The 22577-nt window shown below is 41.2% G+C and overlaps 4 protein-coding genes across 5 annotated transcripts; 2 read left to right on the plus strand and 2 right to left on the minus strand.

The window, feature by feature from the left end:
* Window positions 1–9902: 9902 nt before the first annotated feature.
* Window positions 9903–13020, minus strand: tdp2b (tyrosyl-DNA phosphodiesterase 2b). The gene is made up of 7 exons (XM_060044278.1): window positions 12838–13020; window positions 12501–12625; window positions 12223–12396; window positions 11888–11979; window positions 11678–11796; window positions 11109–11279; window positions 9903–10212 (listed from the first exon to the last, which is right to left on the minus strand). Exons 1-7 carry the CDS (start codon window positions 13003–13005, stop codon window positions 9928–9930), a joined length of 1134 nt encoding a protein of 377 aa, XP_059900261.1. The 5' UTR covers window positions 13006–13020; the 3' UTR covers window positions 9903–9927.
* Window positions 13021–13198: 178 nt separating this feature from the next.
* Window positions 13199–14179, plus strand: acot13 (acyl-CoA thioesterase 13). The gene is made up of 3 exons (XM_060044282.1): window positions 13199–13358; window positions 13461–13645; window positions 13739–14179. The coding sequence occupies exons 1-3, from the start codon at window positions 13275–13277 to the stop codon at window positions 13896–13898; spliced, it is 429 nt and encodes a 142-aa protein (XP_059900265.1). The 5' UTR covers window positions 13199–13274; the 3' UTR covers window positions 13899–14179.
* On the minus strand, window positions 14170–18592 carry c22h6orf62 (chromosome 22 C6orf62 homolog). The gene is made up of 5 exons (XM_060044281.1): window positions 16989–18592; window positions 16689–16865; window positions 16256–16381; window positions 15609–15743; window positions 14170–15498 (listed from the first exon to the last, which is right to left on the minus strand). The coding sequence occupies exons 1-5, from the start codon at window positions 17115–17117 to the stop codon at window positions 15373–15375; spliced, it is 693 nt and encodes a 230-aa protein (XP_059900264.1). The 5' UTR covers window positions 17118–18592; the 3' UTR covers window positions 14170–15372.
* A 60-nt stretch (window positions 18593–18652) lies between these two features.
* On the plus strand, window positions 18653–21924 carry gmnn (geminin DNA replication inhibitor). Of its 2 annotated transcripts, none has more exons than XM_060044279.1 (7): window positions 18653–18813; window positions 19138–19200; window positions 20017–20118; window positions 20223–20367; window positions 20469–20551; window positions 20960–21070; window positions 21410–21924. In XM_060044279.1, the coding sequence occupies exons 2-7, from the start codon at window positions 19150–19152 to the stop codon at window positions 21620–21622; spliced, it is 705 nt and encodes a 234-aa protein (XP_059900262.1). In that variant the 5' UTR covers window positions 18653–18813; window positions 19138–19149; the 3' UTR covers window positions 21623–21924. The 2 variants fall into 2 exon arrangements, with proteins under 2 accessions (XP_059900262.1, XP_059900263.1); XM_060044280.1 differs by having other exon boundaries at window positions 18656–18813; window positions 19141–19200.
* Window positions 21925–22577: the final 653 nt, after the last annotated feature.

Raw genomic sequence — 22577 nt, forward strand, 5'->3', positions numbered from 1 at the left:
CCTCCTAATGATGAGGATAAAATAGCTCATAATGATGATGCCGTCCATAGTGATGGCGTTCATGGTGAGGTCTGTGTTCTGTGCTTTTTTTTTTCATTTTGAAGGAAGAAGAAGAAGAAAATAAAGTAAATAAATGGCAAAGTAATGTTGCTGTTTCCATCCATGAAATTATTAAATGCATTCTCTTCATGAATTTCTCTCAGAGAGGGGGAATATGGAACCAAGTCCTCTGGCAAAAGGCTGTCCCGTGAACCATGTGACTGCTGTCTTGGCTCCGCTGGTTCCAGCTGTTGCCTCCATCTGGGGCCATCTGAGAGCTACTTTGGACCTGGTGGCGACGACTCAGTTGAGACTCTCTCTCCTGACAAAGTTGGTCCTCTCAAAAGGCCACTGTTAATTAAGGGAAGGCTGTGTTAAACACTCTCTGGTCCTTCTTAGTGGCTATCTGTTGATTGCATCGAATGTCTTGCTGGAACAACACGTCACAGCGTCTGCGTGATTCCTCTTACTTCTCTGGCTCGGTTCATTAGAGTGATGCAGTTGATAATGGGGTTAATAAACAGAGACTGCATAAGAATGCCCTTTAACCTTGTGTGATAGGATGAAGGGCATATTAGTCAAAAACGAAATTGATTTTTAAAGTAATAAGGATGCACAACCCCTATTGATATACCTTGCTTTCAGTCATTCACTCATTTTCTTTCCTGGGCCTTTTCTTTCAAACGTTGCTATTAAAAAGGTTGTACAAATAAGCTGTATTATAAAAAATAAATTAACTATTATTATTATCAAACATGTTCCTAAATAACATCCAACTAACGGTTATTGCTCTGATGTTAAAAGGTGTGTTCTGAATGGCTAAAAGGTTCTACAGAGGGTCCTGAAGGCGCCCAGTAGCCAGGCAACCACATGTACATTCAGAGGCTCCGTGTGAAGAGCGCGTTCTCGTTAATGTTTAAACCCGGGCGGGCGGGCAGAGCGGCCGGGGAGGGGGAAGAACACATCACATCTGTGTTCTGTGCAAAGGTCCGTTGGTTACATCACAGAGAAATAGGCAAGGTGTGGGGAAGGCCATGTGACACACAGCTTATACAGTATTAACATGCTCCCTAATGCAATTCATAATTTTGTTTCATGTCTGAGGCATAACTTTGATGGAATATAAAGTTTTATTTACAAAATAAACGTTTATAACTCCTGTAATAAATCATGCGGTTCTGCTAGGTCCGATTTTTATTCTAACTAGTCTTCAACTCAGTTCCTGTCTCAGGGGTGAACTTCTTTTGACGAATATCCGCCCACCTGTGTGTCACACAGTTGTCCCGGTCCGTAGACAGTTCAAGCATTTTTGGGGGTCCGGTTTCCATGCAGAGTTGACTGGCAGTGGAGGGGTTTGAACCTGAACCGGAGCCTGACTCCAGCAGTCTGCCTAGAGGCATGGTTAAGATGAATAGAAGCCATGCGCAGGTTTGATCAAACAGGGATCCTTAAAGGCTCAAAGGTATTGGATAACCACTCAAGTGTATTCTGATATTTTAACATTGTATCTTTTAATGTATTTCTGGTAGACAATAAAATCATATTTATCAACAATAATTCAATACAAATTGAAAGAAATATTGGAAAATGTCAACGCTAAAATGGTTTTATCAATCAATACACTTTGTCAATACACTTAATTTGACTTACCAATAAACTTATTTAAGGCTGAGAGATCTTAGTCAGGTCAAATAGGGTAAAATGAACAGGACTAAACAGATTGAAGCCTGAATGCTGTAGGGCCGAGCTCTCTGAGTGGCCAACGACGTGCGTCGCGACGTAGGTCGCATTGGTCGCTGTGTGGGTCGCTCGTCTGGCTGCTTTCAGTCGCTGTGGTCACTGGCTGGCTCGCTCAAAGTCTATATAATCAGTTGATTTGCATGTTATTAACTTTTTTTTTGCGTCAGTTGAAGTACCAGAAAGCCATGCTCTCTGGCGAAAGCTACCTAAAGCTCTTTAGTGCTAATATTGTTTTAATATTTTTCTATTTAAGTACAGTTTAAATGATGAAATTGTTGGTCTATCAGTATCAATAAAATATATTAGTTGTAATTTGGGGCGTATTCAAATAATGTATTTTATATATTATATATAGCCTAATTGTTTTGTTAAATGTCATTAAGCCTAATAACGTATATTATGCACAAAGTTCTTCGTTATAGAGTGATGAACATAAATATAAGTGCAATAATATGAAGCCAATGCCACAGTGTTACAAGCGGTAGTCATGCTAGGTTAGCAATCATGAAGGCCGGTGTTCGATTCTCTCCACGGATGGTCATAGTTTTGCTCTTTTAGTCAAACTTATTGACGCAATCGGCCTCTTTCATTTTAACATTTTTGTATGTTTTAGTAGGATGGTATGATAATTATACGACGTATTGACGGGCTGCGACGCCTGGCTGGTATCGGCTGGCTGGCTGCGACAACAGCCACGGCTGGCCGCTGTCTGCCGCTGGCCACTGGCCGCTGGCTGCGGCTGGCAGCTGGCTCTGGCAGGTCGCAACCAACCAGAGGTATGGCTGAATGAGCGACCTGTGGCAGCCAGCCATTGTCACCATGGCTGCTACCATAACCAAAAGCCTATATGTTATCAGTTAACATCTCATTGAACAGAATAAATATACGGTACGTGCGTCAGTATAATAAAAAAGAATAATATATACCTAGCTTAGATATTGATAGACCAATAGGCCTTTTTATAATATATATAAATAAATAGGCCTATTGGTCTATCCATCTATATTTAATTAATATTGAATTAACTTTGCAATACAGTGATGTTTACAATATTTATATTGATTACATTGTATAGCCTATTGGTTTGATAAATGTCAAAGACTAATAAAATATCCTATGAAGAAAGTTATAGTGTAATATACTTTGATATAAGTGTAACAAAACAAATAAAAACTCTAATTCACAGACCCAATACCGTAAAAAAAAGAGTACAAATAAATATATAATGTGCCACGAATCATGATAGTCAAGTATTCAAAAGTATAAACCAAAGAACAAAATATGAAAATTTAAATTAAAGTTACAATTTTCTAAAAAGAAAAGTGTCAATAATAATAGTAGGCTATAGTAATAGCATAAATGCACAATTTAAAGGGGGCCAGTGACTATACAAATCTATAGTAGATAAAAAGTGTGTGTAAAGTGGCTCAATCATCAAGTATGTATGCTAACTCAGAATGTTTTGCAGCCAACAGACCAAAAACAAAAACTGTAATATACGACAGTGTCACCCCTCATGTTTCATTTGATAAAAACGACAGTGTTACCCCCTATGTTTTAATTGATAAATATCGACAGTGTTACCCATTATGTTTTTTTTCATGACGACCAATAAAAAACAACAGTGTTACCCCTTATGTTTTTTTTCATGACGACCAATAAAAAACAAGTGTTACCCCTTATGTTTTTTTTCATGACGACCAATAAAAAACAACAGTGTTACCCCTTATGTTTTTTTTCATGACGACCAATAAAGAACAACAGTGTTACCCCCTATGTTTTTTTTCATGACGACCAATAAAAAACGACAGTGTTATCCCTTGTGTTTTTTTTCATGAAGACCAATAAAAAACAACAGTGTTACCCCTTATGTTTTTTTTCATGACGGCCGATAAAAAACGACAGTTACCCCTAATGTTTTTTCCGTGTTGAGCAATAAAAAACGAGTGTTACCCCTGTCGACGTTTTTGCGTGGATCCGAACCTGAGCTGTTTAGAGTGTTAACCACCGAAATTATCAATGCACCATCAAGACACCGGATAAAGTCAACACAATAGTTATACTTGACTTTATAATTCGCATGAAATAGAGATAAGAGTTTTCCAACAGACGACATCAACCAGACTTGAACCCCGGTCTCCAGGGGGTAAGCTCACAGCTCTCTCCACTTCCCACTGAGATTTATAATTTAAAAATATCTGTGGTTATATATGACATGATAGCATTACGTTTAAAATTTAAGATATTGTGTTTTCCACAGAAATTGAGCCACGGCCGCCAGTGGGTTAGGCAGAGTGCACTCCACTGCACCACTGAGGCGATGACATTACACAATAATAAATCATCAATAAAGAGGATATAAATGACATTAAAATGTATGTGTGTATTTCTATTATTTCCATTATGTTTTTTTTCATGATGACCAATAAAAAACGACAGTGTTACCCCTTATATTTTATTTGTCAAAGACAACAGTGTTACCCTTTATGTTTTTTTTCATGACGACCAATAAAAAACAACAGTGTTACCCCTTGTTTTTTTTTCATGACGACCAATAAAGAACAACAGTGTTACCCCTTATGTTTTTTTTCATGACGACCAATAAAAAACATATTTTTTTTTTTCAACCGCTATGTTTTTTTTCATGACGACCAAAGAAAAACAACAGTGTTACCCCCCATGTTTTATTTCATGATGACCAATAAAGAACAACAGTGTTACCCCCTAATGTTTTTTTTCATGACGACCAATAAAAAACAAGTGTTACCCCTTATGTTTTTTTTCAAGACGACCAATAAAAAACAACAGTGTTACCCCTTATGTTTTTTTTCATGACGACCAATAAAAAACAACAGTGTTACCCCTTATGTTTTTTTTCATGACGACCAATAAAAAACAACAGTTATGGTTTTTTTCAACCCTTATGTTTTTTTCCATGAAGACCAAAGAAAAGTGTTACCCCCGTTGTTTTATTTGATAAATATCAACAGTGTTACCCCTTATGTTTATTTCATGACGGCTGATAAAAAACGAGTTATGCTGCTATCCATTTTGATGGTAGGCTGGTACGAACGACCAGCTTCAGCGAGAACGTGCCGTATTTCCCTTGCTCCAGCCTTCCAGTTTGCCATTTGTTCCCGACGAGTTTGAGAAGAAAACTATTTTGGAAAAAAAAGAATAATCCAGTATAATGGTCGCCAGCCTTTACAGAAACATTAACATTGCAAGCCTTTTACATTGCAATAATATCTTGCCATTTTCGCCAATTTTAATTTCAACAAGTTCTGTCGTGTTTCTGTCGAGCCACGAGGGGTAGTAGCGGGCTAGTCATCATTAGCAACATAGCCTCTTTAGCAAACCAGCTTGAAAACACGACTTTACATTGAATTGCACGCAAAGCATGACCGTGCAATGCATAAATTGGTGACCGGATTAAAGCAGCAATGAAATCAAGTGTGTAAGAGGATTTAAAATCGACATTACAACCCCCAACGTGGTACAAATACAAAGAAAATACAGCTCAATCCCCATTGACTATGGGCGCAGCCATCTTCTTTGCTAGTTGTACAGATCTGCTCGCTCTACTTTGAAAGCAACGAGATACTACGACCGAAAGGGGGCGTGCCTCAGTGAAATGCCGCAAGAAAGCTGGGAGATTTGCGACTTTACCACTTCGTACATCCAAATGGATAGCAGCATTACCCCTCATGTTTTTCCATGTTGACCAATAACAATTTACAGTGTTTCCCCTCATGTTTCATTTGATGTAAACGACAGTGTTACCCCCTATGTTTTAATGGATAAATATCGACAGTGGTACCCCTGTCGACGTTTTTGCGTGGATCCGAACCTGAGCTGTTCAGAGTGTTAACCTCCGAAATTATCAATGTGTAACGAGTGTTGATCTGCGTTGTGTTCTGGCGAATGCGTTGGAAGGGTGGAAGGACGGCTGGACAACAGTGGAGGGTTTCTCATTTATTTGTATCTGGATCTGGATGAGCCAAAGAAAATCATGTCATGTAAACCGTCATAGCCAGGACCACATTCCCGCCTCCACTCAGATAGCCAACGGCATTCTCACAATATATAATAACATAAAAATAAACAAAATAGCATAATGAATGCGATTTGACTGCACTCCAACAAACATAAACATAACCCGCATAGATAATATACACAAATCAGATAAAACATTCATACCTAATAATAATGTGGTCGATAGTGTTTGAGTGTGGTCGCTAGTGTTTACATGTGGTCGATAGTGTTTAAATGTGGTCGATAGTGTGTAGGTGTGGGCGAGAGTGTTTAAATGTGGTCGATGGTGTTTGGATGTGGTCGATAGTGTTTAAATCTGGTCGATAGGGTTTACATGTTTAAATGTGGTCGATAGTGTATAATTGTGGTCGATAGTGTTTAATTGTGGTCGATAGGGTTTACATGTTTAAATGTGGTCGATAGTGTTTATATATGGTCGATAGGGTTTACATGTGGTCGATAGGGTTTACATGTGGTCCATAGTGTTTAAATGTGGTCCATAGTGTTTAAATGTGGGCGATAGTGTTTAAATGTGGGCGATAGTGTTTAAATGTGGTCCATAGGGTTTACGTGTGGTCCATAGTGTTTAAATGTGGGTGATAGTGTTTAAATGTGGGCGATAGTGTTTACATGTGGTCGATAGGGTTTACATGTGGTCCATAGTGTTTGAATATGGTCGATAGTGTTTAAGTGTGGTCGATAGTGTTTACATGTGATCGATAGTGTTTAAATATGTTCTTTTCCCTCACTCTCCACCTCATCCCTAACTCTCCACCTCAAGCTGGTGTGTAGTGAGCGTTCTGGCACCGATTGGCTGCCGTGCATCACCCAAGTGGGTGCTACATATTGGTGGTGGTTAGTGAGGTCCCCCCTTCACTTTAGGCGTCTTTGAGTGTTATTAATTATTATTATTCTTCATGTTTGACCTCTGTTTTCCTTTTATTCCTAGTCTGTTTTACATAGTTTTGAATGATGACTATATGCTCTGTAAGGTGACCTTGGGTGTCTTGAAAGGCGCCTCTAAATTAAATGTATTATTATTATTATTACCTGGATGAGCCAAAGAAAATCATGTCATCGTCATGTAAACCGTCATAGCAGGACCACATTCCCGCCTAGCAACCAAACAAACGGAAACTCTGATGCACATATCTACAATAAACTCTCAAAAGGTACATTTTCAAAGCGTTAGCTGTTATAACAGTGCTGTAGCATGTTCATAACAGTGCTGTAGAATATTCATATATAACATTTACATTATATAAAAACGATTTATATGCTCAGAATGTGACGACAAATACATCAACATACCTCCACTCAGATAGCCAACGGCATTCTGAGCTTGGCGCTGCCTATACGTCACTAAGACACGAACTTTTCTTAAAGCGACAGTACAGGTATTGAAAACACATTGACATAGGGGTTGGAACAGGTTACAAAAGGTACCTTGAACATAGCTTAAACATATATTTGTTTCTTATTAATCAGAATTTGGTGATATTTCATCAAAACTAAAATATGTTGTTTCACCCTGGTTACAAATGCACCATCAAGGCACCGGATAAAGTCAACACAATGGTTATACTTGACTTTATAATTCGCAGGCATAATTTCCACATTGTTTACTTGCTAACGTTTGAGAATAACAGTGGCTAGTTGGCAGAACTCTTTTTACACACCAGTAGAGTGTTTATCAGAGCGGAGCCCTGAATCTGACGTCACCCGTCATCTCGTCTCTGTAAACAATGGATGTTGCGCAGGATTTATTATGACGTCATTATATAGACTCTCTCAGCACCCCCCCCCCCCTGGGACTGACTTCCCGCGTCCTTGGTGTTGCCCCCATTGTTTTATTCGATACATTTCGACAGTGTTGTATATTACACTATAACTGTCTTTCTTCATAGGATATTTTATTAGTCTTTGACATTTAACCAATCAATAGGCTGTACAATATAATCAATATAAATGTGTACACACTGTATTACAAAGTTAATTTAAAATTAATTAAATATAGATGGATAGACCAATAGGCCTATATATTAGTGTATGTACGTTTTTATTATACTGACGCACGTGTATTTATTCTGTTCAATGAGATGTTAACTGATAACAGTTATTTGGTTATGGTAGCAGCCATGGTGACAATGGCTGGCTGCCACAGGTCGCTCATTCAGCCATACCTCTGGTTGGTTGCGACCTATTTGCCGCCAAAAGGATCGCAACGCTTTTACGGTCGCGACCTAGTCGGTCAGCCTGCCAGAGCCAGCTGCCAGCCGCAGACAGCGGCCAGCCGTGGCTGGCCTGTCGTCGCAGCCAGCCAGCCGATACCAGCCAGGCGTCGCAGCCCGTCATTACGTCGTATAATTATCATACCATCGTACTAAAACATACAAAAATGCTCAAATGAAAGAGGCCGATTGCGTCAGTAAGTTTGACTAAAAGTGCAGAAAAGTATCTGACCCCGGAGAGAATCGAACAACTGGCTTCTTGATTACTAACCAGGCGTCACTACCGCTTGTACCACTGTGACAATTAGGCCTATTTCTACACTTTGCAGTTATATCATCGTATATCACTCTATAACGAAGAACTTTGTGCATAACATACCTTATTAGGCTTAATGACATTTAACAAAACAAAAAGGCTATATATAAAATACATTATTTGAATACACCCCAAATTACAACTAATAGGCTATATCACTCTATAACGAAGAAGTTTGTGTATAATATACCTTATTAGGCTTACTGTCATATAACAAAACAAATAGGCTATATAATATCTAAAATACATTATTTGAATCCGCCCCAAATTACAACTAATATATTTTATTGACACTGATGGACCAACGATTTCCTAATTTTAAATTGTAGGCCTACTTCAATATAAAAATATAAAAATAATATTTGCAATAAAGAGCTGTAGGAAGCTTTCGCCAGAGAGCATGGCTTTCTGGTACTTCAACTGTCGCAAAAAAAAACGTTAAGTTACCTTAACATGCAAATTAACTGATAAACGACCGCCCATAGATTTTCAGCGACCAAGCCAGCCAGCGACCACAGCGGCTGAAAGCAGCCAGACGAGCGACCTACGTCGCGACCAATGCGACCTACGTCGCGACCAATGCGACCTACGACGCGACCAATGCGACCTACGACGCGACCAATGCGACCTACGTCGCGACGCACGTCGTTGGCCACTCAGAGAGCTCGGCCTTCCTCCCTGAATGAGTGTTTGGTGGTTCATGAATTGACTCGTAAAATGAATCACCTTGTATTGGCAGATTCTCCCGACTACCAATACTGGAGATAATAGTTCTGCAGACTCGGCACAAATGAGCCAAAGCACAATGAAAATAAGCCCCCCTCTAGTGGTCAATTCACAGCACTACACTTCAAATTGTAATACTATTTTTCTTCGTGTAATTTATAGTCACACGTTCATATACATAGCCTACTCATTTGTACCTCAAACTTCGTCATCCAGTGTAACAAAAACTTGCATTTCAGCCCCATTTCCAACACAAAAACCAAATTGTAACACAAATAAATAGTTTTTAGCCAAAGTGGTTTCAATGACATTCAATGTATCGATTCAAATGAGGTAACACAATAGGGATTGAGCCTATGGCCCACTGATGAAAGCCTCTGTATTTATAGTTTTAGGATTGTCACGAACCGGATGTTGGTGATGACACTGCAGTGTTATCTGGGAAAAAGACTGCCTAACACCGATGTTGTCGCTAAAGAAAACAAAACAGATGTTTGAGTTTAACATAAAACGTTTTATTTAGTTATTATTATTATCAATGCATTTCAATAAACCTATTACGAGTGCAGTAGTGAAAGCAATCAAGCAACAATAATTCTTAAAAAAAATGCAAATCGACCAAGAAAGAGCTAAAAAAGCGAAGTCAGACCGTAGTCAATCCATGCCAGGAAATGTGAACCTCAGATAAGGCCAGAGCATGAGCTTTCACAGAGAAAGCAGTAATCGTCAACAAAGGAGTCCAGATTTTTTTTCATGTTTAACAAAAAAAGGAATCAACCAAGAACCTTGAGCCATGACTTATTTTTTTGGGGGGGGGGGGGGGGGGGATTGAATCTGTGGCTAAACAGCGGCGGAGAAGCTGCAGTAGACTCCCCAGTGGTCGGACGTGTAGCGGCCGCAGTCCAGCTTCTCCAGCCCCAGCAGGGCCATGTGGTCGGGCAGCAGGCGCGGCACGCCCTCCCTGCTGGCCGGACGCAGGTAGACGCGGTCGAAGCGGCAGCGGCTGACGTAGGGCACCTTCTTGTTGCTGTTGGCCTTGGTGTCCCAGGTGTAGCGGCAGTGCTCCTGCCTGCCCAGCTTCTCCCACACGTCTATCACGCCGCTGGACAGGCCCACCTTAGCCACCTGGGATGGGGAACGTTGTGTGTTTAAAAAGGGGAGCTGAAACTAGCAGGTTTACAGAAACTTACCATCTGGGATGAATAAAGGATTTCTCCTCTTGGGTTATAAAGGGGGACGGGTGAGCTGGCAAGGATAGTGGCTAGTGGCTGAGCTTCCCTGGCTATTGTGACTTACTATTATTTCAGTCATTCGCCAATGCATACATATAGTTATATTACTGATGCGGTAATCTTGGAGCCATCAGTCATACTTTGTTATAGCAGACCTTCTGGGGGGAGACGGCACAGCACCTGGGCCGGAAACCAGCCCTTCAAGGGTTGGATTTACGGCTTGTTTCCTGTTTCTATACAGATATTCTACCAAAGGAAAGGAATTTGTGTGGGTAGATAATGCTTTCATAAGGGGACATATGGCGCGTTTCCACTGCAGGATGCGGTACGGTTGAGCCGTACTCGTTTTGCCCTCGTCTTCAGTACTCCTCCGTTGGGGTACTGAGACGCCTGAATTTCCTGCCTCCTGGCACGTGATTGGTCGAAAAAAATACAAAGGGAAATTGTACATTCCCTGTTCACCCAGATTTGAGATTGTCGGCGATCAGACAATAGGTATTTAGAATCTGATATTTGACACCACTGATGTGGTAAGGTCAGCTGAAGGACCCCTCTCATAGGCCACACATCCCCCTCCAACACAGGTATGACTCAGGTGAGTAGACTTTCACGATGAGAGCTGGATGAAGCTGAGGTATACCTAAAGACATACTTAAATCCATCCTACCTGCCTCACATGTATCCCAAACCACTGCAGGGCACTCTGAATAAAAGTGACTGCGGAGACGACGACGTCAACAACAACAACAAAACACAATTTCATTGGTGGCCGAGAGACACTACACTGACCTCTGCGTCTCGCAGGTTCGTGTCCCCCCCGAAGAGGACGGTGACGTCGTTGGGCGCCTCACTTATCTTCTGCATGATCAGCTTCAGCTGCTTCATGCGCTCCCCAGCCTGGGCCTTGCAGCTCTCCAGGTGGGAGGTCATGAGGCTCAGCTCCTGGCCCTGGAACGTCACCTGGAGACAGAGGAGGAGCCAGACTCAGTTCTGTGTTCTGCAAAGGCCCTGTGAATACAAACAAAGCTGCATACGGATTCATAACCTCAAGCATTATACGAGTTAGTACACACATGTGTAGCACAATGCACTTCTAATTGCTTGGACATCCCTAATGTTTTGCAGACCTCAAAATGGGGTCACATACCAAATAAGGTTGAGAACAATTGGACTAAAGCGGAAGAATGAGGTACTATACATGTATCACACGATCTTGCTCACACATCTTCAAGTATTCATTGACTATGAATATGAATATGAATATTCAGTCGGCACCATGCACACAGGAGGGTGAGGATATCGGAATGAACTGCACTGGCATCAAGGTGGGAGACGTCCCGTCAGGGAACTTAAGCCACCTGAACCAAGAGCAGATTCCTCATCATCTGGGTGGTGGTGTAGGGAACTATCTGAGACCCCAGCAGCTTGACACGACTCTTCTTCAGCATCATCCCAGTGAAATAGCCCTCCTCCCCACCTGGTTAGCAGCAGAGAAGCAGAAGCAAACAGGGTTATGGGATGATGCTGCAACGTTTCTTCTGTTTTTCAAGAGCACGACTTGTACCTACCTTCAATGAGTGTGTAGCTTACGGCTCGCTTCTTCAAGTACTCGACGTAGGGAGGAATGAGTTCCTGGAGAAATACCACATCAGGAGTGTATCTATGGATACAGAAGATGACATTAACCCGGACAATAAACAAACAAAAAAACTTTTAAATAGAGCCATTGTCCTCCTACTCCTAAAACGTGACAGAGAGATGGCCCTATGTAACTACGTAGTTATGTTCTGAGACTGGCTTTGCCTGCTCCCCCAAAGCAACATGCAAAGACCACATAGAGGAGGAGTTTTAATATATATATATATATTATATACACATATATATTTAAAAAAAAAAGACGCACAAGACTAGGTAGGAGCAGAGGCCTCTTGCACGGTCTTGCAGGTTATCTGTGTCCAGCCCATCCACATTCCAAGAGACCAGTGACAGCTTATTCTCCTCTTCTGTGGCGTCGGTGGTTTTGCCCGCATCGGCAGGACTTGATGAACATCCTGGCTCATCCGTAGTCAGGTCTATACTGAAGGCATTCGTAAACACATACGTTGACGTTAATTACGACGTTAATCATGAACTTCTCGATGCTAAAACCAGGAACATGGATTCAACCTGAACTTGACCTACCAGCCCCCCGGTGAACTGTGTGCAGTTGTCTTCCTCTTGACCGCTCGGCCTTTAACTTTCACTGGCGAATCTTCTATTTCAAACACTTTCTCCATATTGGTTTCGAAGAAGGAGTTCAGAGCTTTCTGGATCCGGAGTGAAACATGCAGAGCGTTAGGTCACATCGGTGTATCTGTATTTAAACGGTTGTCTGTTGTATAATTTGTGTACACACACAACATGCTGTGATAAATACGTAATCTAGTACAAGGTATGTACATGCAACAATGAGTTTAGGCTAACGTTATAAGATAGCTCCGTAGAAAAATAACCCAGTCACAGTTTAAATATACTGCACCTCCATCTCCCATTCGTTTTCAGCCAGGTAGCATCGAGCTACAGTGCTATCACTGTCTGTAATTTTAGCAAACTCATCACAAAGGCGAAGTTTTTCATCCATTCCAGGAGCAGAGCACTGGTGGGATTTTTCGTTTTGACAAGTGGCATGTGTTCCACCTAAATGCATCCGGGTATATTAGTGTCTGAAACGGCCCACTGTAGTTGGGAAACGACTGCGATAATAAATACGAATATATAAATAAATGGTTGATTAACTATATTTTTAGGATATTCACATATTTTTAAACGTTCAATTATATCGCTACACACATTTGAAAATAACAAATTTGATAGGAACCTTACGTTTGTCTAGTTTTAACATCGGTACTTGTTGGCCAACACAAACCCGCAGATAAAAACATTCGAATCAAGTGTCACATTGACCAGGAAGGTGTCATGGCTTCTTTAACCTTAAATTCGCTAAAACAAATAATGAAATCAATAGCAGACACCCCAGGTTTCGACAGAGTCATAAGTAAGGTACGTGTATTCGTGCAACTCTGCATGTGGATGCTGCACACTTCTTGCCAGTGTTCGTTTGTCAAAGTTGAATTATGGCATATGTATTCTCTCCGTCCATAGGTTAACGTTTTGTCGGCGAGCCCTGGTAAAGTAGTGTGTGAGATGAAGGTAGAGGAGGAGCATACTAACCGTGGAGGCACACTTCATGGAGGACTGACAGCGACGTTAGTGGATATCATCTCTACCACAGCCATCATGTACAGTGAACGCGGGTCACCAGGAGTCAGTGTTGACATGAATATAACGTAAGAAATATCTATATATCTGATTATATATAAAGACATGTATAATTGACTTGGACTTCAGGTTGGTACTGTATTTAAACATTTCTTAAACAGGTACATGAATGCTGCCAAGATTGGAGAGGATGTGCTGATCACTGCTCAAGTTCTGAAACAAGGGAAGACCTTGGCATTTGCAAGTGTGGACCTTATCAACAAGTCTACTGGCAAAGTCATTGCGCAGGGAAGACATACAAAGCACCTTGGAAACAGTTAAAATGTATTCCTGTTAATCCACCGTGTTACTCAAATATAATGCCTCAACAATATGTTGGTGACTTTCAGAGGTAACCTTTGTCCTTAATTGGGCTCTGTAAATCGTTGATTTTCTTTGGGCAAATGGTTTTCAGTTATGAATGTATTGTAATGCAATTATGTCATGCTGAAATTGTTCATGTTTCCCTTGACTTTCACTAATTACCAATTTTCTACAATCAACACTGAACCACTGTACAAATGTGTGTACATGCAATAAAAACAGACCATAATTATTCAGAATTTGCATTGTATTGGGATATGCTCAGCAATATTGATTTGAGAATCATTACAGGATAAACTGAAAAGAAAAGCCCCTCAACCCTTCTACTGAACACACTGAATTAGCAAACAAAACCATTATCATATGCTTCCCAACTTAAACAAGGTTAATCCAAAAATAATGCAGCAAATTATCCTATTCAATCCCACATTAAAGAAAAATCAGATCTGCTTTTTGTTAGGTACACTACATTTTTTAAACATTAGCTTCTCAGTGTTGTATCCCTCCCCCCCCCCCCCCCAGTTATCCCTGCCAACACAAAAAAAGATAACATGAGTTAAGTAGGTTGGATGGATAGTAAATTAACAGCTTGCATGGAGTCAGTCAGCGGCTAAAAAGTATCTTGGAACTTTGGTTTGTATGACCTTCAAAGTTACTCAAGACCTTCTATCCAAGGCAATGGTTAGCCTGTTTCCGAGGAAAGAAATGACACAAAATGTCCAGCATAAACAATCTAAGGCAGGCGTAAAATGAGAAGTGAAGCCAAACGTACAAATTGACAAATGTTTCTCGTTATCTTTGCATCTACGAGTTAAACGCCTATTTGCGCCCATCCAGTCAAACAGATTGAAGTAGTTCTAGAAATCTATCTTTGACCCCCTTCCCTTACAATTCACTCTTTCACAAGCCTTCTATGACAGCAAAGATCACAAACGCATCCACCATGAAAACCTGTTTGTTCCTGTTGTGATGCAACATAAGAGTTCCTTCAGTGACAGGTGTCATTGACAGCGTGGCTCCGAGTGAATGACCAACCAGTCAGAAAAAAAAAATCTATTGAAAAAAATAAAGTAACAAAATGAATGTTTGTGCAGGTTTAATAAACAAAACCAGATGCTTAAGTGGGGAGGTTATGGAGGAGGCAGACAGGAACAAAGTGAGGAAGAGCAATCCAAAAATAGGGGTGGGAGAGTGGAGCACCGGGGAGGGTGAGCAGAGCATAACCAAACGATGGGAACTGAGTCAGCTTCGGGTCATGGAGAGGGGACCACATGGGTAACATAACATAAACCAAAAGAAAAAAAGGGGATCCAAGCACAAGTTCATTTCTATTGGATGGAGGACAGTGGAGGTGACTAGGTCAACTGCTTCAGTCAGAGGGAGAGGAGGTTGGGGGTGCCTTCCCTTTGTGGCTGGGTGAAGGAGGTAGGCCTTAGTCAGGCATGTATGGGCGGAGGTGGTCCTCTATCTCTCCAACACCCCAGCTGGTCAGCTGGTCCTGGGGCAAGTATAGGCAGAGGCTGCACAACTTGAAAACAGTTGCCTTGGTTTTAGGAGTCTGCAGAGATAAAAATATATGGTTGGGATTGAGATGCGGTATAACATGCATTTAATTATCTCTACAGATGGCTTAACAACATCCCCAGCTGTTCCAATTGGCTGAATTACCTGCAGGTGCTGTCTATCCATGAAGAGAAATACAGACTGATTGGGGTTGTTCATAACCATCCCAGCCTTGTCCTTACGGCCCACAGCATGCAAGAACTGCTTTTCATAGTCGCCATGATGAAACTCAAACTTGGCCTGAAAACCATAAATATATAAATAGATCAAAAGCAAAATACACATTAAGAGGAAGTCGTCCTGGAAAGGAAAAAAACGAAATACGCTACGATTATCAAATTACTTATATTATGCATTTCTAAACACTTTGTCCACAGCAAAGAACTGTTGAACACTACCATGAATGACAGCCGCTCACAAATACAAAGATAAAGTAACGGTTATGACATTACTAAAAGTCATTATCCGCTAATTAGGAGCAGTTAGTGGTCATGTGAGACTTGAGTTGAATCCCAAGTGGCTATGATTAAAAATACATCTGTTTAGCACATCAACATCAAGTTCTAATCAATTCCACCAGTGTCTATCTCCACAACCGAGTATTATGAAGATTATATTTCCTAGGTTGCCATGTCTTAATCATCCAATGTGCAAGGATGAAGGCTTCTGGTCCTGACAAACAGCACAATCTGTAGTCCGATAGTCATACAACTTCAGCAAAACAGGCTACGTGAGGTCATCTGTAATCGAACCTGAACAGGCCTGAAGGGCTCGTCCTCCGCCCCTTTCCATCTGGAGAACAGCAGACAGACGATCTTCTCAATGTCATTGCGTGGCCAAAGGATGAAATCCATCTCCTGTGTACAACCTATCACATCCTAAGAACACGAGAAAAAAAGTGCTTATTCAAACAAATTCATCCTGACCAAAATGTATGCAATACTATTTATACATACAAACATACAGATAGTCTGCAAAAAAGATAGGCGCAAGGTTAGTTTGGCCTGAAATGGCATGAAAACAGAACCTGGTCATGAAGAGTCATTTCCTTGCATCAGTATATATGAACTTATTGGCTATGAGTTAATGACTTAAGCCATATGTGGGGGCATAGGCTAGAGAAGATGAGAACCATTGCTTTAAGGTCCTAAAGGATTGCAAATGCACGTTTGTTTTTGTTCTTACCCTGCGCATTGACTGGTATCTGGGGGCATGCAACTGCACAACGTCCTTTTGCAGGAGTTCTATAGAGCTTTCGAGGGAGTAGCTGGAATCCCGCACACCCCTGAGGATGTTTTCTTCATAGTTGTTTGTCATCACTGGCACCACTTCTGCCACCTCAAAAAGTGCAGACTTCTTTTTCTGTCGGGAAAAAAAAATGTATCCAGTGATTAATATTAGAAGTGATTTGACCCAATTGGAAAATTTGGATGGCACATTTAAAGAAACCTAAAAGATGATGTCCTTTAATAACAATGAACCGACCTTGTCTTTGAATACAAAGGCGATATAGATCTTGAAGTCAAACTGATCAGCCAGAGATTCTCGTTTCTTTCGCAGCTGAGCACGTAGTCGATTCCTTGTTTGATTCCTTCTCGAGGTTGGGTCCCCCATTGTGAGGTTTGGATGGTAGTCTTCTCTTTTATTGAATAATTTCGGTTTACTCCTAGCTTTAAAGTCCTACAATAGGTCTTGATAGATTTTGTTAACTACCCCGTCAAGAAACAACCATAAACAGTTTTTTTCCACTATCACCTAAGGAAAAAAAACTGACACCAAATGAAAATTCGAGCAAATAAATAATAGAATTTTTTTTTATCAGACGGTCGTTTTCATTTTTTTAAAGGGCCAATGTTTAGGACGGGAATGGTAATCAGATACTACATATCCCTAGTGGTCGATACGAAATTTAGATTTAAGACATTACTTTTCCATAAGAGCATAAGGCTTCTAGTCAGCAATTTGTTGGCACGGAAGTAAATTGAATAAAGAAACTCAAATGTGTCTCTTTAGAGGTTGCATCAATAAAAGGGGGGCTTCTATCAAAACCCTAACCTTGTATACTTTGCTAGTAAAATGGAAGACTACCCAAACAAGCAGACACGTATAGTATTGCTGGGGACATTTCAAAGGCTCTCATTCATGACTGTTGGTTTGTCTATTGGTTCAGTAATGACTAGGATTCAGCGCTATGAACGTGTTTACATACGGTTTTGAAGTGCAGACAACCATGGCAGATAAACGCAGATGCCACAAAACGTTGGCACCAACTCACATCGAGAACTACGACGCCACTTGACATTTCCTGGGAAGTTTTAATGCCATTCATGTGGCTCACGGCCCGCTGTTCTCCTTGCACTGTCGATAGTCATGATGACGGTGTACGGTATGTTAGCAAACTAGCTAACCTAAGCTAGCACGCTAATCTAGGCTCACACTTAAACACTAACTAGTAGTGAACCAACCAATTACCTACATCTTATCTTTTGACTGTTTGGCATAACTGAGGCCCAGGGATGGTTGGCGTACAGTCATCATGTCGAAGTGTTTTACATTTTCTGCTAGGTTCACTCAGACAGTCTGCTCTGCGGGACCAGAGACACGCACGGTCGGGTGCCTAACTGTTTTTTCGTATGGTCAGCATTTTCGATATATTTCGACATATACCATGTCTAGACACCGACCTCTAAAACGGAATCAAACAGCGAAGCTATAACCAGACGGTGAACGTCGAACAATGAGAGCGGTCGAGACTCGGTCCACGCCTAAAGTTTTGAGGCGTCTCTCCGCTTGTTCTCCGGCTGGTTCTTTTCTTCAGTCGTCACGACCACAAACCGTCCCGCATGCCATGTCAAGATAAATTGACAATCCAGCGGAGGTCCTCCGTTCTATCCGTCGACATGTGGAGTAATTCGTCTTCCGGTGGGCCCATATTTAACAATTTTGCCAAATGTTTTTGGTTTGTTTTCGAGTCTTCGGCGCAGATAATAATGGCAAAGGCTCGTCGTTGAAAATCCTTCCTCAAAATGGCTGCGCACAACTACAAAGATGTGACGTCGACGGACATGTGACCCCGTACCAAAACAACAGGAACAAGCGTCTTACTGGGCGCGCGCCTTATTTCCATAGGTCCGTGGCGCGCGCCCCTGGTCACGTGACGTGAGCGGATGGGCGTATTTAAGATCATGGCGCGAGATCTTCATTAAATACAGGCAAGGCAATCGTTGAGGGTAATCTGTTCATAGGACCGACTGAACGCCGTTTACCGACCAACAAAAACGTTAGCTTGTAATTCCACCACCAGAAGAAGGTATGTTTAATATTAATACATAATCCGCAATCAAACCCTCGATTAACGGAGTGGAATACTGTTGTCCCCCTGCTGGTCTACCCTAGCTGATTGTGCCAAGGTTTCTAAAACATTAACCTGGTAATAATGTCTTCATTAGAATATGGGTTACTTTAGGTTATGTTCTTCAAATTCAATCTATGGTATGTTTAGTCCGGCTTTTTCTTGCTACGTTACCAATGTATTGATAACCACGTTAGCCGAATCTAAATTAACCTGTTTTTGGCTTGCTTTATTTTTTCTTTCTACGATTGCTCTGAACGAAACTCCCTGTATCTTTCAAAGTAGGCAATCCAGATGAGTTGTAACAGAACAATGAAACCAGGAAGGTCTTCAGAAAACATTCAGGTAAATAATTTGTTTATACTATTTACACTAAGTGGTAAAATAACTGAGTACCTCATGTACTAACCATAAACATTAACTAAATCCTTCACCACACATTAAACTCTCAGGCTGTCCAAATGCCCTCCAATAAAGTTGAGGGCATTTTCCCACCGAGTTAAACACACTAGTATAATAAGTACTACTCTGAATCCAACCCCTAGCCATTGTGGGCACATGAAAGGTCTGCTCATTGTCTGTGGAAGGGATACAGCAATTATACTAATTGTGAGATCTGATCCACATACTAATGTGTAAATTGCAGTGAGAAACCAGATAAGATACAGCTGGTCTCGTTTTATCTTTGACTCTGTAAATAAAACCTTTTTCTTTCTTCTGAACAATTATCTATTTTGTAGATTTGCACAATCGAAGGGCATGCAAAATAAACTGCATCCAATTGAGTTTATCCCAGTTCATCACAAATTAAATTCCCTGCCATCTGTACTGGTTGCTCTATTACCTGGCCTGCCCCTTTCCCACGCTTCTTGGGCAATCCGACAGTGGTTCTTCAACTTTCTCTTAATTCCCTTCTGTGTCATGTACCGTTGTAACTAGAGTACAGCCAAACAATATCCCTGTGACTAAAGTAACGGTGGGAACCGACTAGGCGGTTTTAGACGAACACTTGAGAGAAGAGGAGTAAAGCTTTGTATTATTTTGACAGTAGTAGTTGTAGATGGAGCTTTCATATATGACCTAACCCATTTCACTGGCAAAGCTTATTAGAAACTCCTAGAACCTTTCGATAACAGAATTTTCCCTGTCATTCTCCTACAGAGCTTCCTAAAACAGCCAAGCCAAACGATGGAGCCCAAAAGAAAAACACTTCAGGTCCTACAGCCTTCTGTTGCCAACAAAAACATGGGAAAGATATCAAAAGTATGCACTAACTTATAACTTTTGTACTTGGATTTGCAATGTGTTGAGGGAAGTTACTGAAGCATGATGCTCATGCTAACCGGATATAATTTGCTTATTCACAGGTGGGGAAAATTGTTCCCAAAAGGAAACAATGGGCCATAGAAGAAGAGAAGGGATCAAAGAGGGTGAAGGCCGAAGTCAAATCGACCCAAACTGAAGATTCGCCAGATGGTATCTCAAATGAAGCCTATGAGCTGATGGTCAAAGGTAGGTCTACTTTGTTAACATGGCACATCTCCTGGGTAGTATTCCCTATTTCACTGGTGTACATTTGGTGTTCTAACTGCTCTCTCCCTGCCCTGACTCAGAAACGCCCCCCTCTACGTACTGGAAAGAAGTGGCAGACGAGCGCAGAAAAGCCTTGTACAATGTTCTCCAGGAGAACGAGAAGGTGAGTTGATCACTGAGCCTCCGTGCTAATGTTTAGCTGTTGGGTGAGCTGTTCCCACGCTCCCAGCGGTTTCCTTGAGCAATCGGATGCTAAAAGTGTTGGGTTGCACTTCCATTACAACTCGACTGTGAAAGGATTGGGTTGATGCCTCATTTTGCCTTTAGTGAAGCATGATTTCTTTTATATTTATTTTTCTTATACTGCGTACACATAGTGACGGCATAATGAAAATGCAAAAACCAGGACATGCATTTTTTCCAATAAAGATGCACCCACTCCCCTGTGGGACTCACTATGAATGCTGTGTGGCAGTTTTGGCGTGGCCTAAATTGGTACAATTATTTTGTTTTTAACTTGGAACATGCTTCGTTTTACTTTCAAGTAAATCAATTTCTTTACCTCTGACAGCTCCACAAAGACATTGAGGTCAGAGATGAGCAAATATGCCAGCTGAAGACGGAGAATGAGGAACTGCAGGAACTTGCGCAACATGTTCAATACATGGCTGACATGATTGAGGTATGCATTATTTGATAGTCGTATATTGAGATTGAAGTGAGGGAACATTGACTGCACCTAATGTTGTGTTTTTATATAGTTTTTGTTTAAACAAACCTATGGACCATATAGCTGTACACATTTATTTGCCATTTGCAAATGTCGTCTAGTTACCATATTCACCAATTTGTACTATTGTATAATATTTTAATTGTTAGAGTTATGCATCATAAATGTTGTTACTTCTTGGCAAGTGTACTAGGAGTCTGGGGGCAATGGTCTTATCATGAAGTATTTGCAGCCCACTGCATTTGAGATGATGTGCAGGTTATGGTGGTGTAACCGGACTCCTCTTTTTAGAGGCTCACTGGAAAGGGCCCGGAGAACTTGGAGGAACTGAGGGAGATAGCCCTTGATGTGAACGAGGAGGAGGAGGAGGAGGAGGCGGAGGAGGAGGAAGAAGAAGAAGAAGAAGGTGAGATGACTCTGGAAGAGGAGTCTGGCTCTTGTAGTGAGAGGGTGGCCGAAGGAGAATCCTCAGACTCTGAAGAAGCCCAACCTTCAGACGGATGACGGGTGGAAGTTTCCTCAAACCAAAGACTGCCTTTATCGTTCTTGCCGTTCTGTATTTTTTTTTTTCGAATGTACTTTCAGAGTTTCGTGTATTTTACCATGTCCCTTCTTTTCACATTGTAACAAAACATGGATTGCCTACTTTGAATGTCTAGTTTATGAAACGTCAACTTTATGACAAACTTGAAGTCGCCCATTGGGCAGTTTTGTATATGGATGTATAGGACTCATTGTGCAGTTGTATTGCATACTTGTTTACATTTTCCTTAATTGCACTGTAAAATAAACTACTTTTAAAATCATTTGTGCTTGACTCTACTCTGCAATTGCTTCATTTGGTACAGTAATAGCCGTTCCTGCTATTTGGCTCGTCAACTGGCGTAAGGTGGCCAGAAAGTAGAAGCTCTCGGGCATAGTTCTTCAGCCATTATAACTCGGCCTCTAGCACCTCGAGGCTCCCTTGAGGCTGGAAAAAGTTAATTTATTTGTTTAGCATGGGCTGAGGTAGCAGCTTGGCTTTTGACAATGGATTCTCATGTACATGAGCACCTGTAGCATGCAGTAAACTAGTTACACTGAAATGGTTGGCCTAATTACTAAACGGCTGTTTTGCAGTAAAATGCCCACTTGACTTGATACAGTGGGCCAAGCTTAATGTTTAACTTTGGTAAAGCATGTTTAAGGAACACCAGTGTTTCATAGCCCTTCACAACAAGGCTTACAATCAATGTTTCCCAAGTGAATTAACCTGTAATTCAAAGAGGCCCTCCATTTCTGATGTAGCACATGCTGGTCCGCCCCTGCACAATGACAACCTGGTCATCAGGCTCTTAAATGTAGAGCAACTGCACTACAGTTGGGATAAGCTTTCCTGCGAATGATGCGCGGCTATGACCTGGCAAGTTATTTTGTTCATTGAATCAAGTAAGGGGTCTCAATATATGGTCAAACTGCA

Source organism: Gadus macrocephalus, chromosome 22 (assembly GCF_031168955.1).
Source record: "Gadus macrocephalus chromosome 22, ASM3116895v1".
In the NCBI taxonomy this organism is placed as follows: Eukaryota; Metazoa; Chordata; class Actinopteri; order Gadiformes; family Gadidae; genus Gadus; species Gadus macrocephalus.

Excerpts from the sequence above, each read along its gene's own strand:
- acot13 (XM_060044282.1), top strand. The coding sequence starts at position 13,275 with ATGGCTTCTTTAACCTTAAATTCGCTAAAACAAATAATGAAATCAATA. Across the intron at positions 13,359-13,460 it reads TCGACAGAGTCATAAGTAAG|GTTAACGTTTTGTCGGCGAG; the intron begins GTACGTGTATTC and ends CTCCGTCCATAG. Across the intron at positions 13,646-13,738 it reads AGTGTTGACATGAATATAAC|GTACATGAATGCTGCCAAGA; the intron begins GTAAGAAATATC and ends TTTCTTAAACAG.
- gmnn (XM_060044279.1), top strand. The coding sequence starts at position 19,150 with ATGAGTTGTAACAGAACAATGAAACCAGGAAGGTCTTCAGAAAACATT. Across the intron at positions 20,119-20,222 it reads ACATGGGAAAGATATCAAAA|GTGGGGAAAATTGTTCCCAA; the intron begins GTATGCACTAAC and ends GCTTATTCACAG. Across the intron at positions 21,071-21,409 it reads ACATGGCTGACATGATTGAG|AGGCTCACTGGAAAGGGCCC; the intron begins GTATGCATTATT and ends TCCTCTTTTTAG.
- c22h6orf62 (XM_060044281.1), bottom strand. The coding sequence starts at position 17,117 with ATGGGGGACCCAACCTCGAGAAGGAATCAAACAAGGAATCGACTACGT. Across the intron at positions 16,382-16,688 it reads GATACCAGTCAATGCGCAGG|GATGTGATAGGTTGTACACA; the intron begins GTAAGAACAAAA and ends TCGTGTTCTTAG. Across the intron at positions 15,744-16,255 it reads AGCCCTTCAGGCCTGTTCAG|GCCAAGTTTGAGTTTCATCA; the intron begins GTTCGATTACAG and ends TATGGTTTTCAG.
- tdp2b (XM_060044278.1), bottom strand. The coding sequence starts at position 13,005 with ATGCATTTAGGTGGAACACATGCCACTTGTCAAAACGAAAAATCCCAC. Across the intron at positions 12,397-12,500 it reads CACAGTTCACCGGGGGGCTG|TATAGACCTGACTACGGATG; the intron begins GTAGGTCAAGTT and ends GAATGCCTTCAG. Across the intron at positions 11,280-11,677 it reads GGAATCTGCTCTTGGTTCAG|GTGACGTTCCAGGGCCAGGA; the intron begins GTGGCTTAAGTT and ends CTCTGTCTCCAG.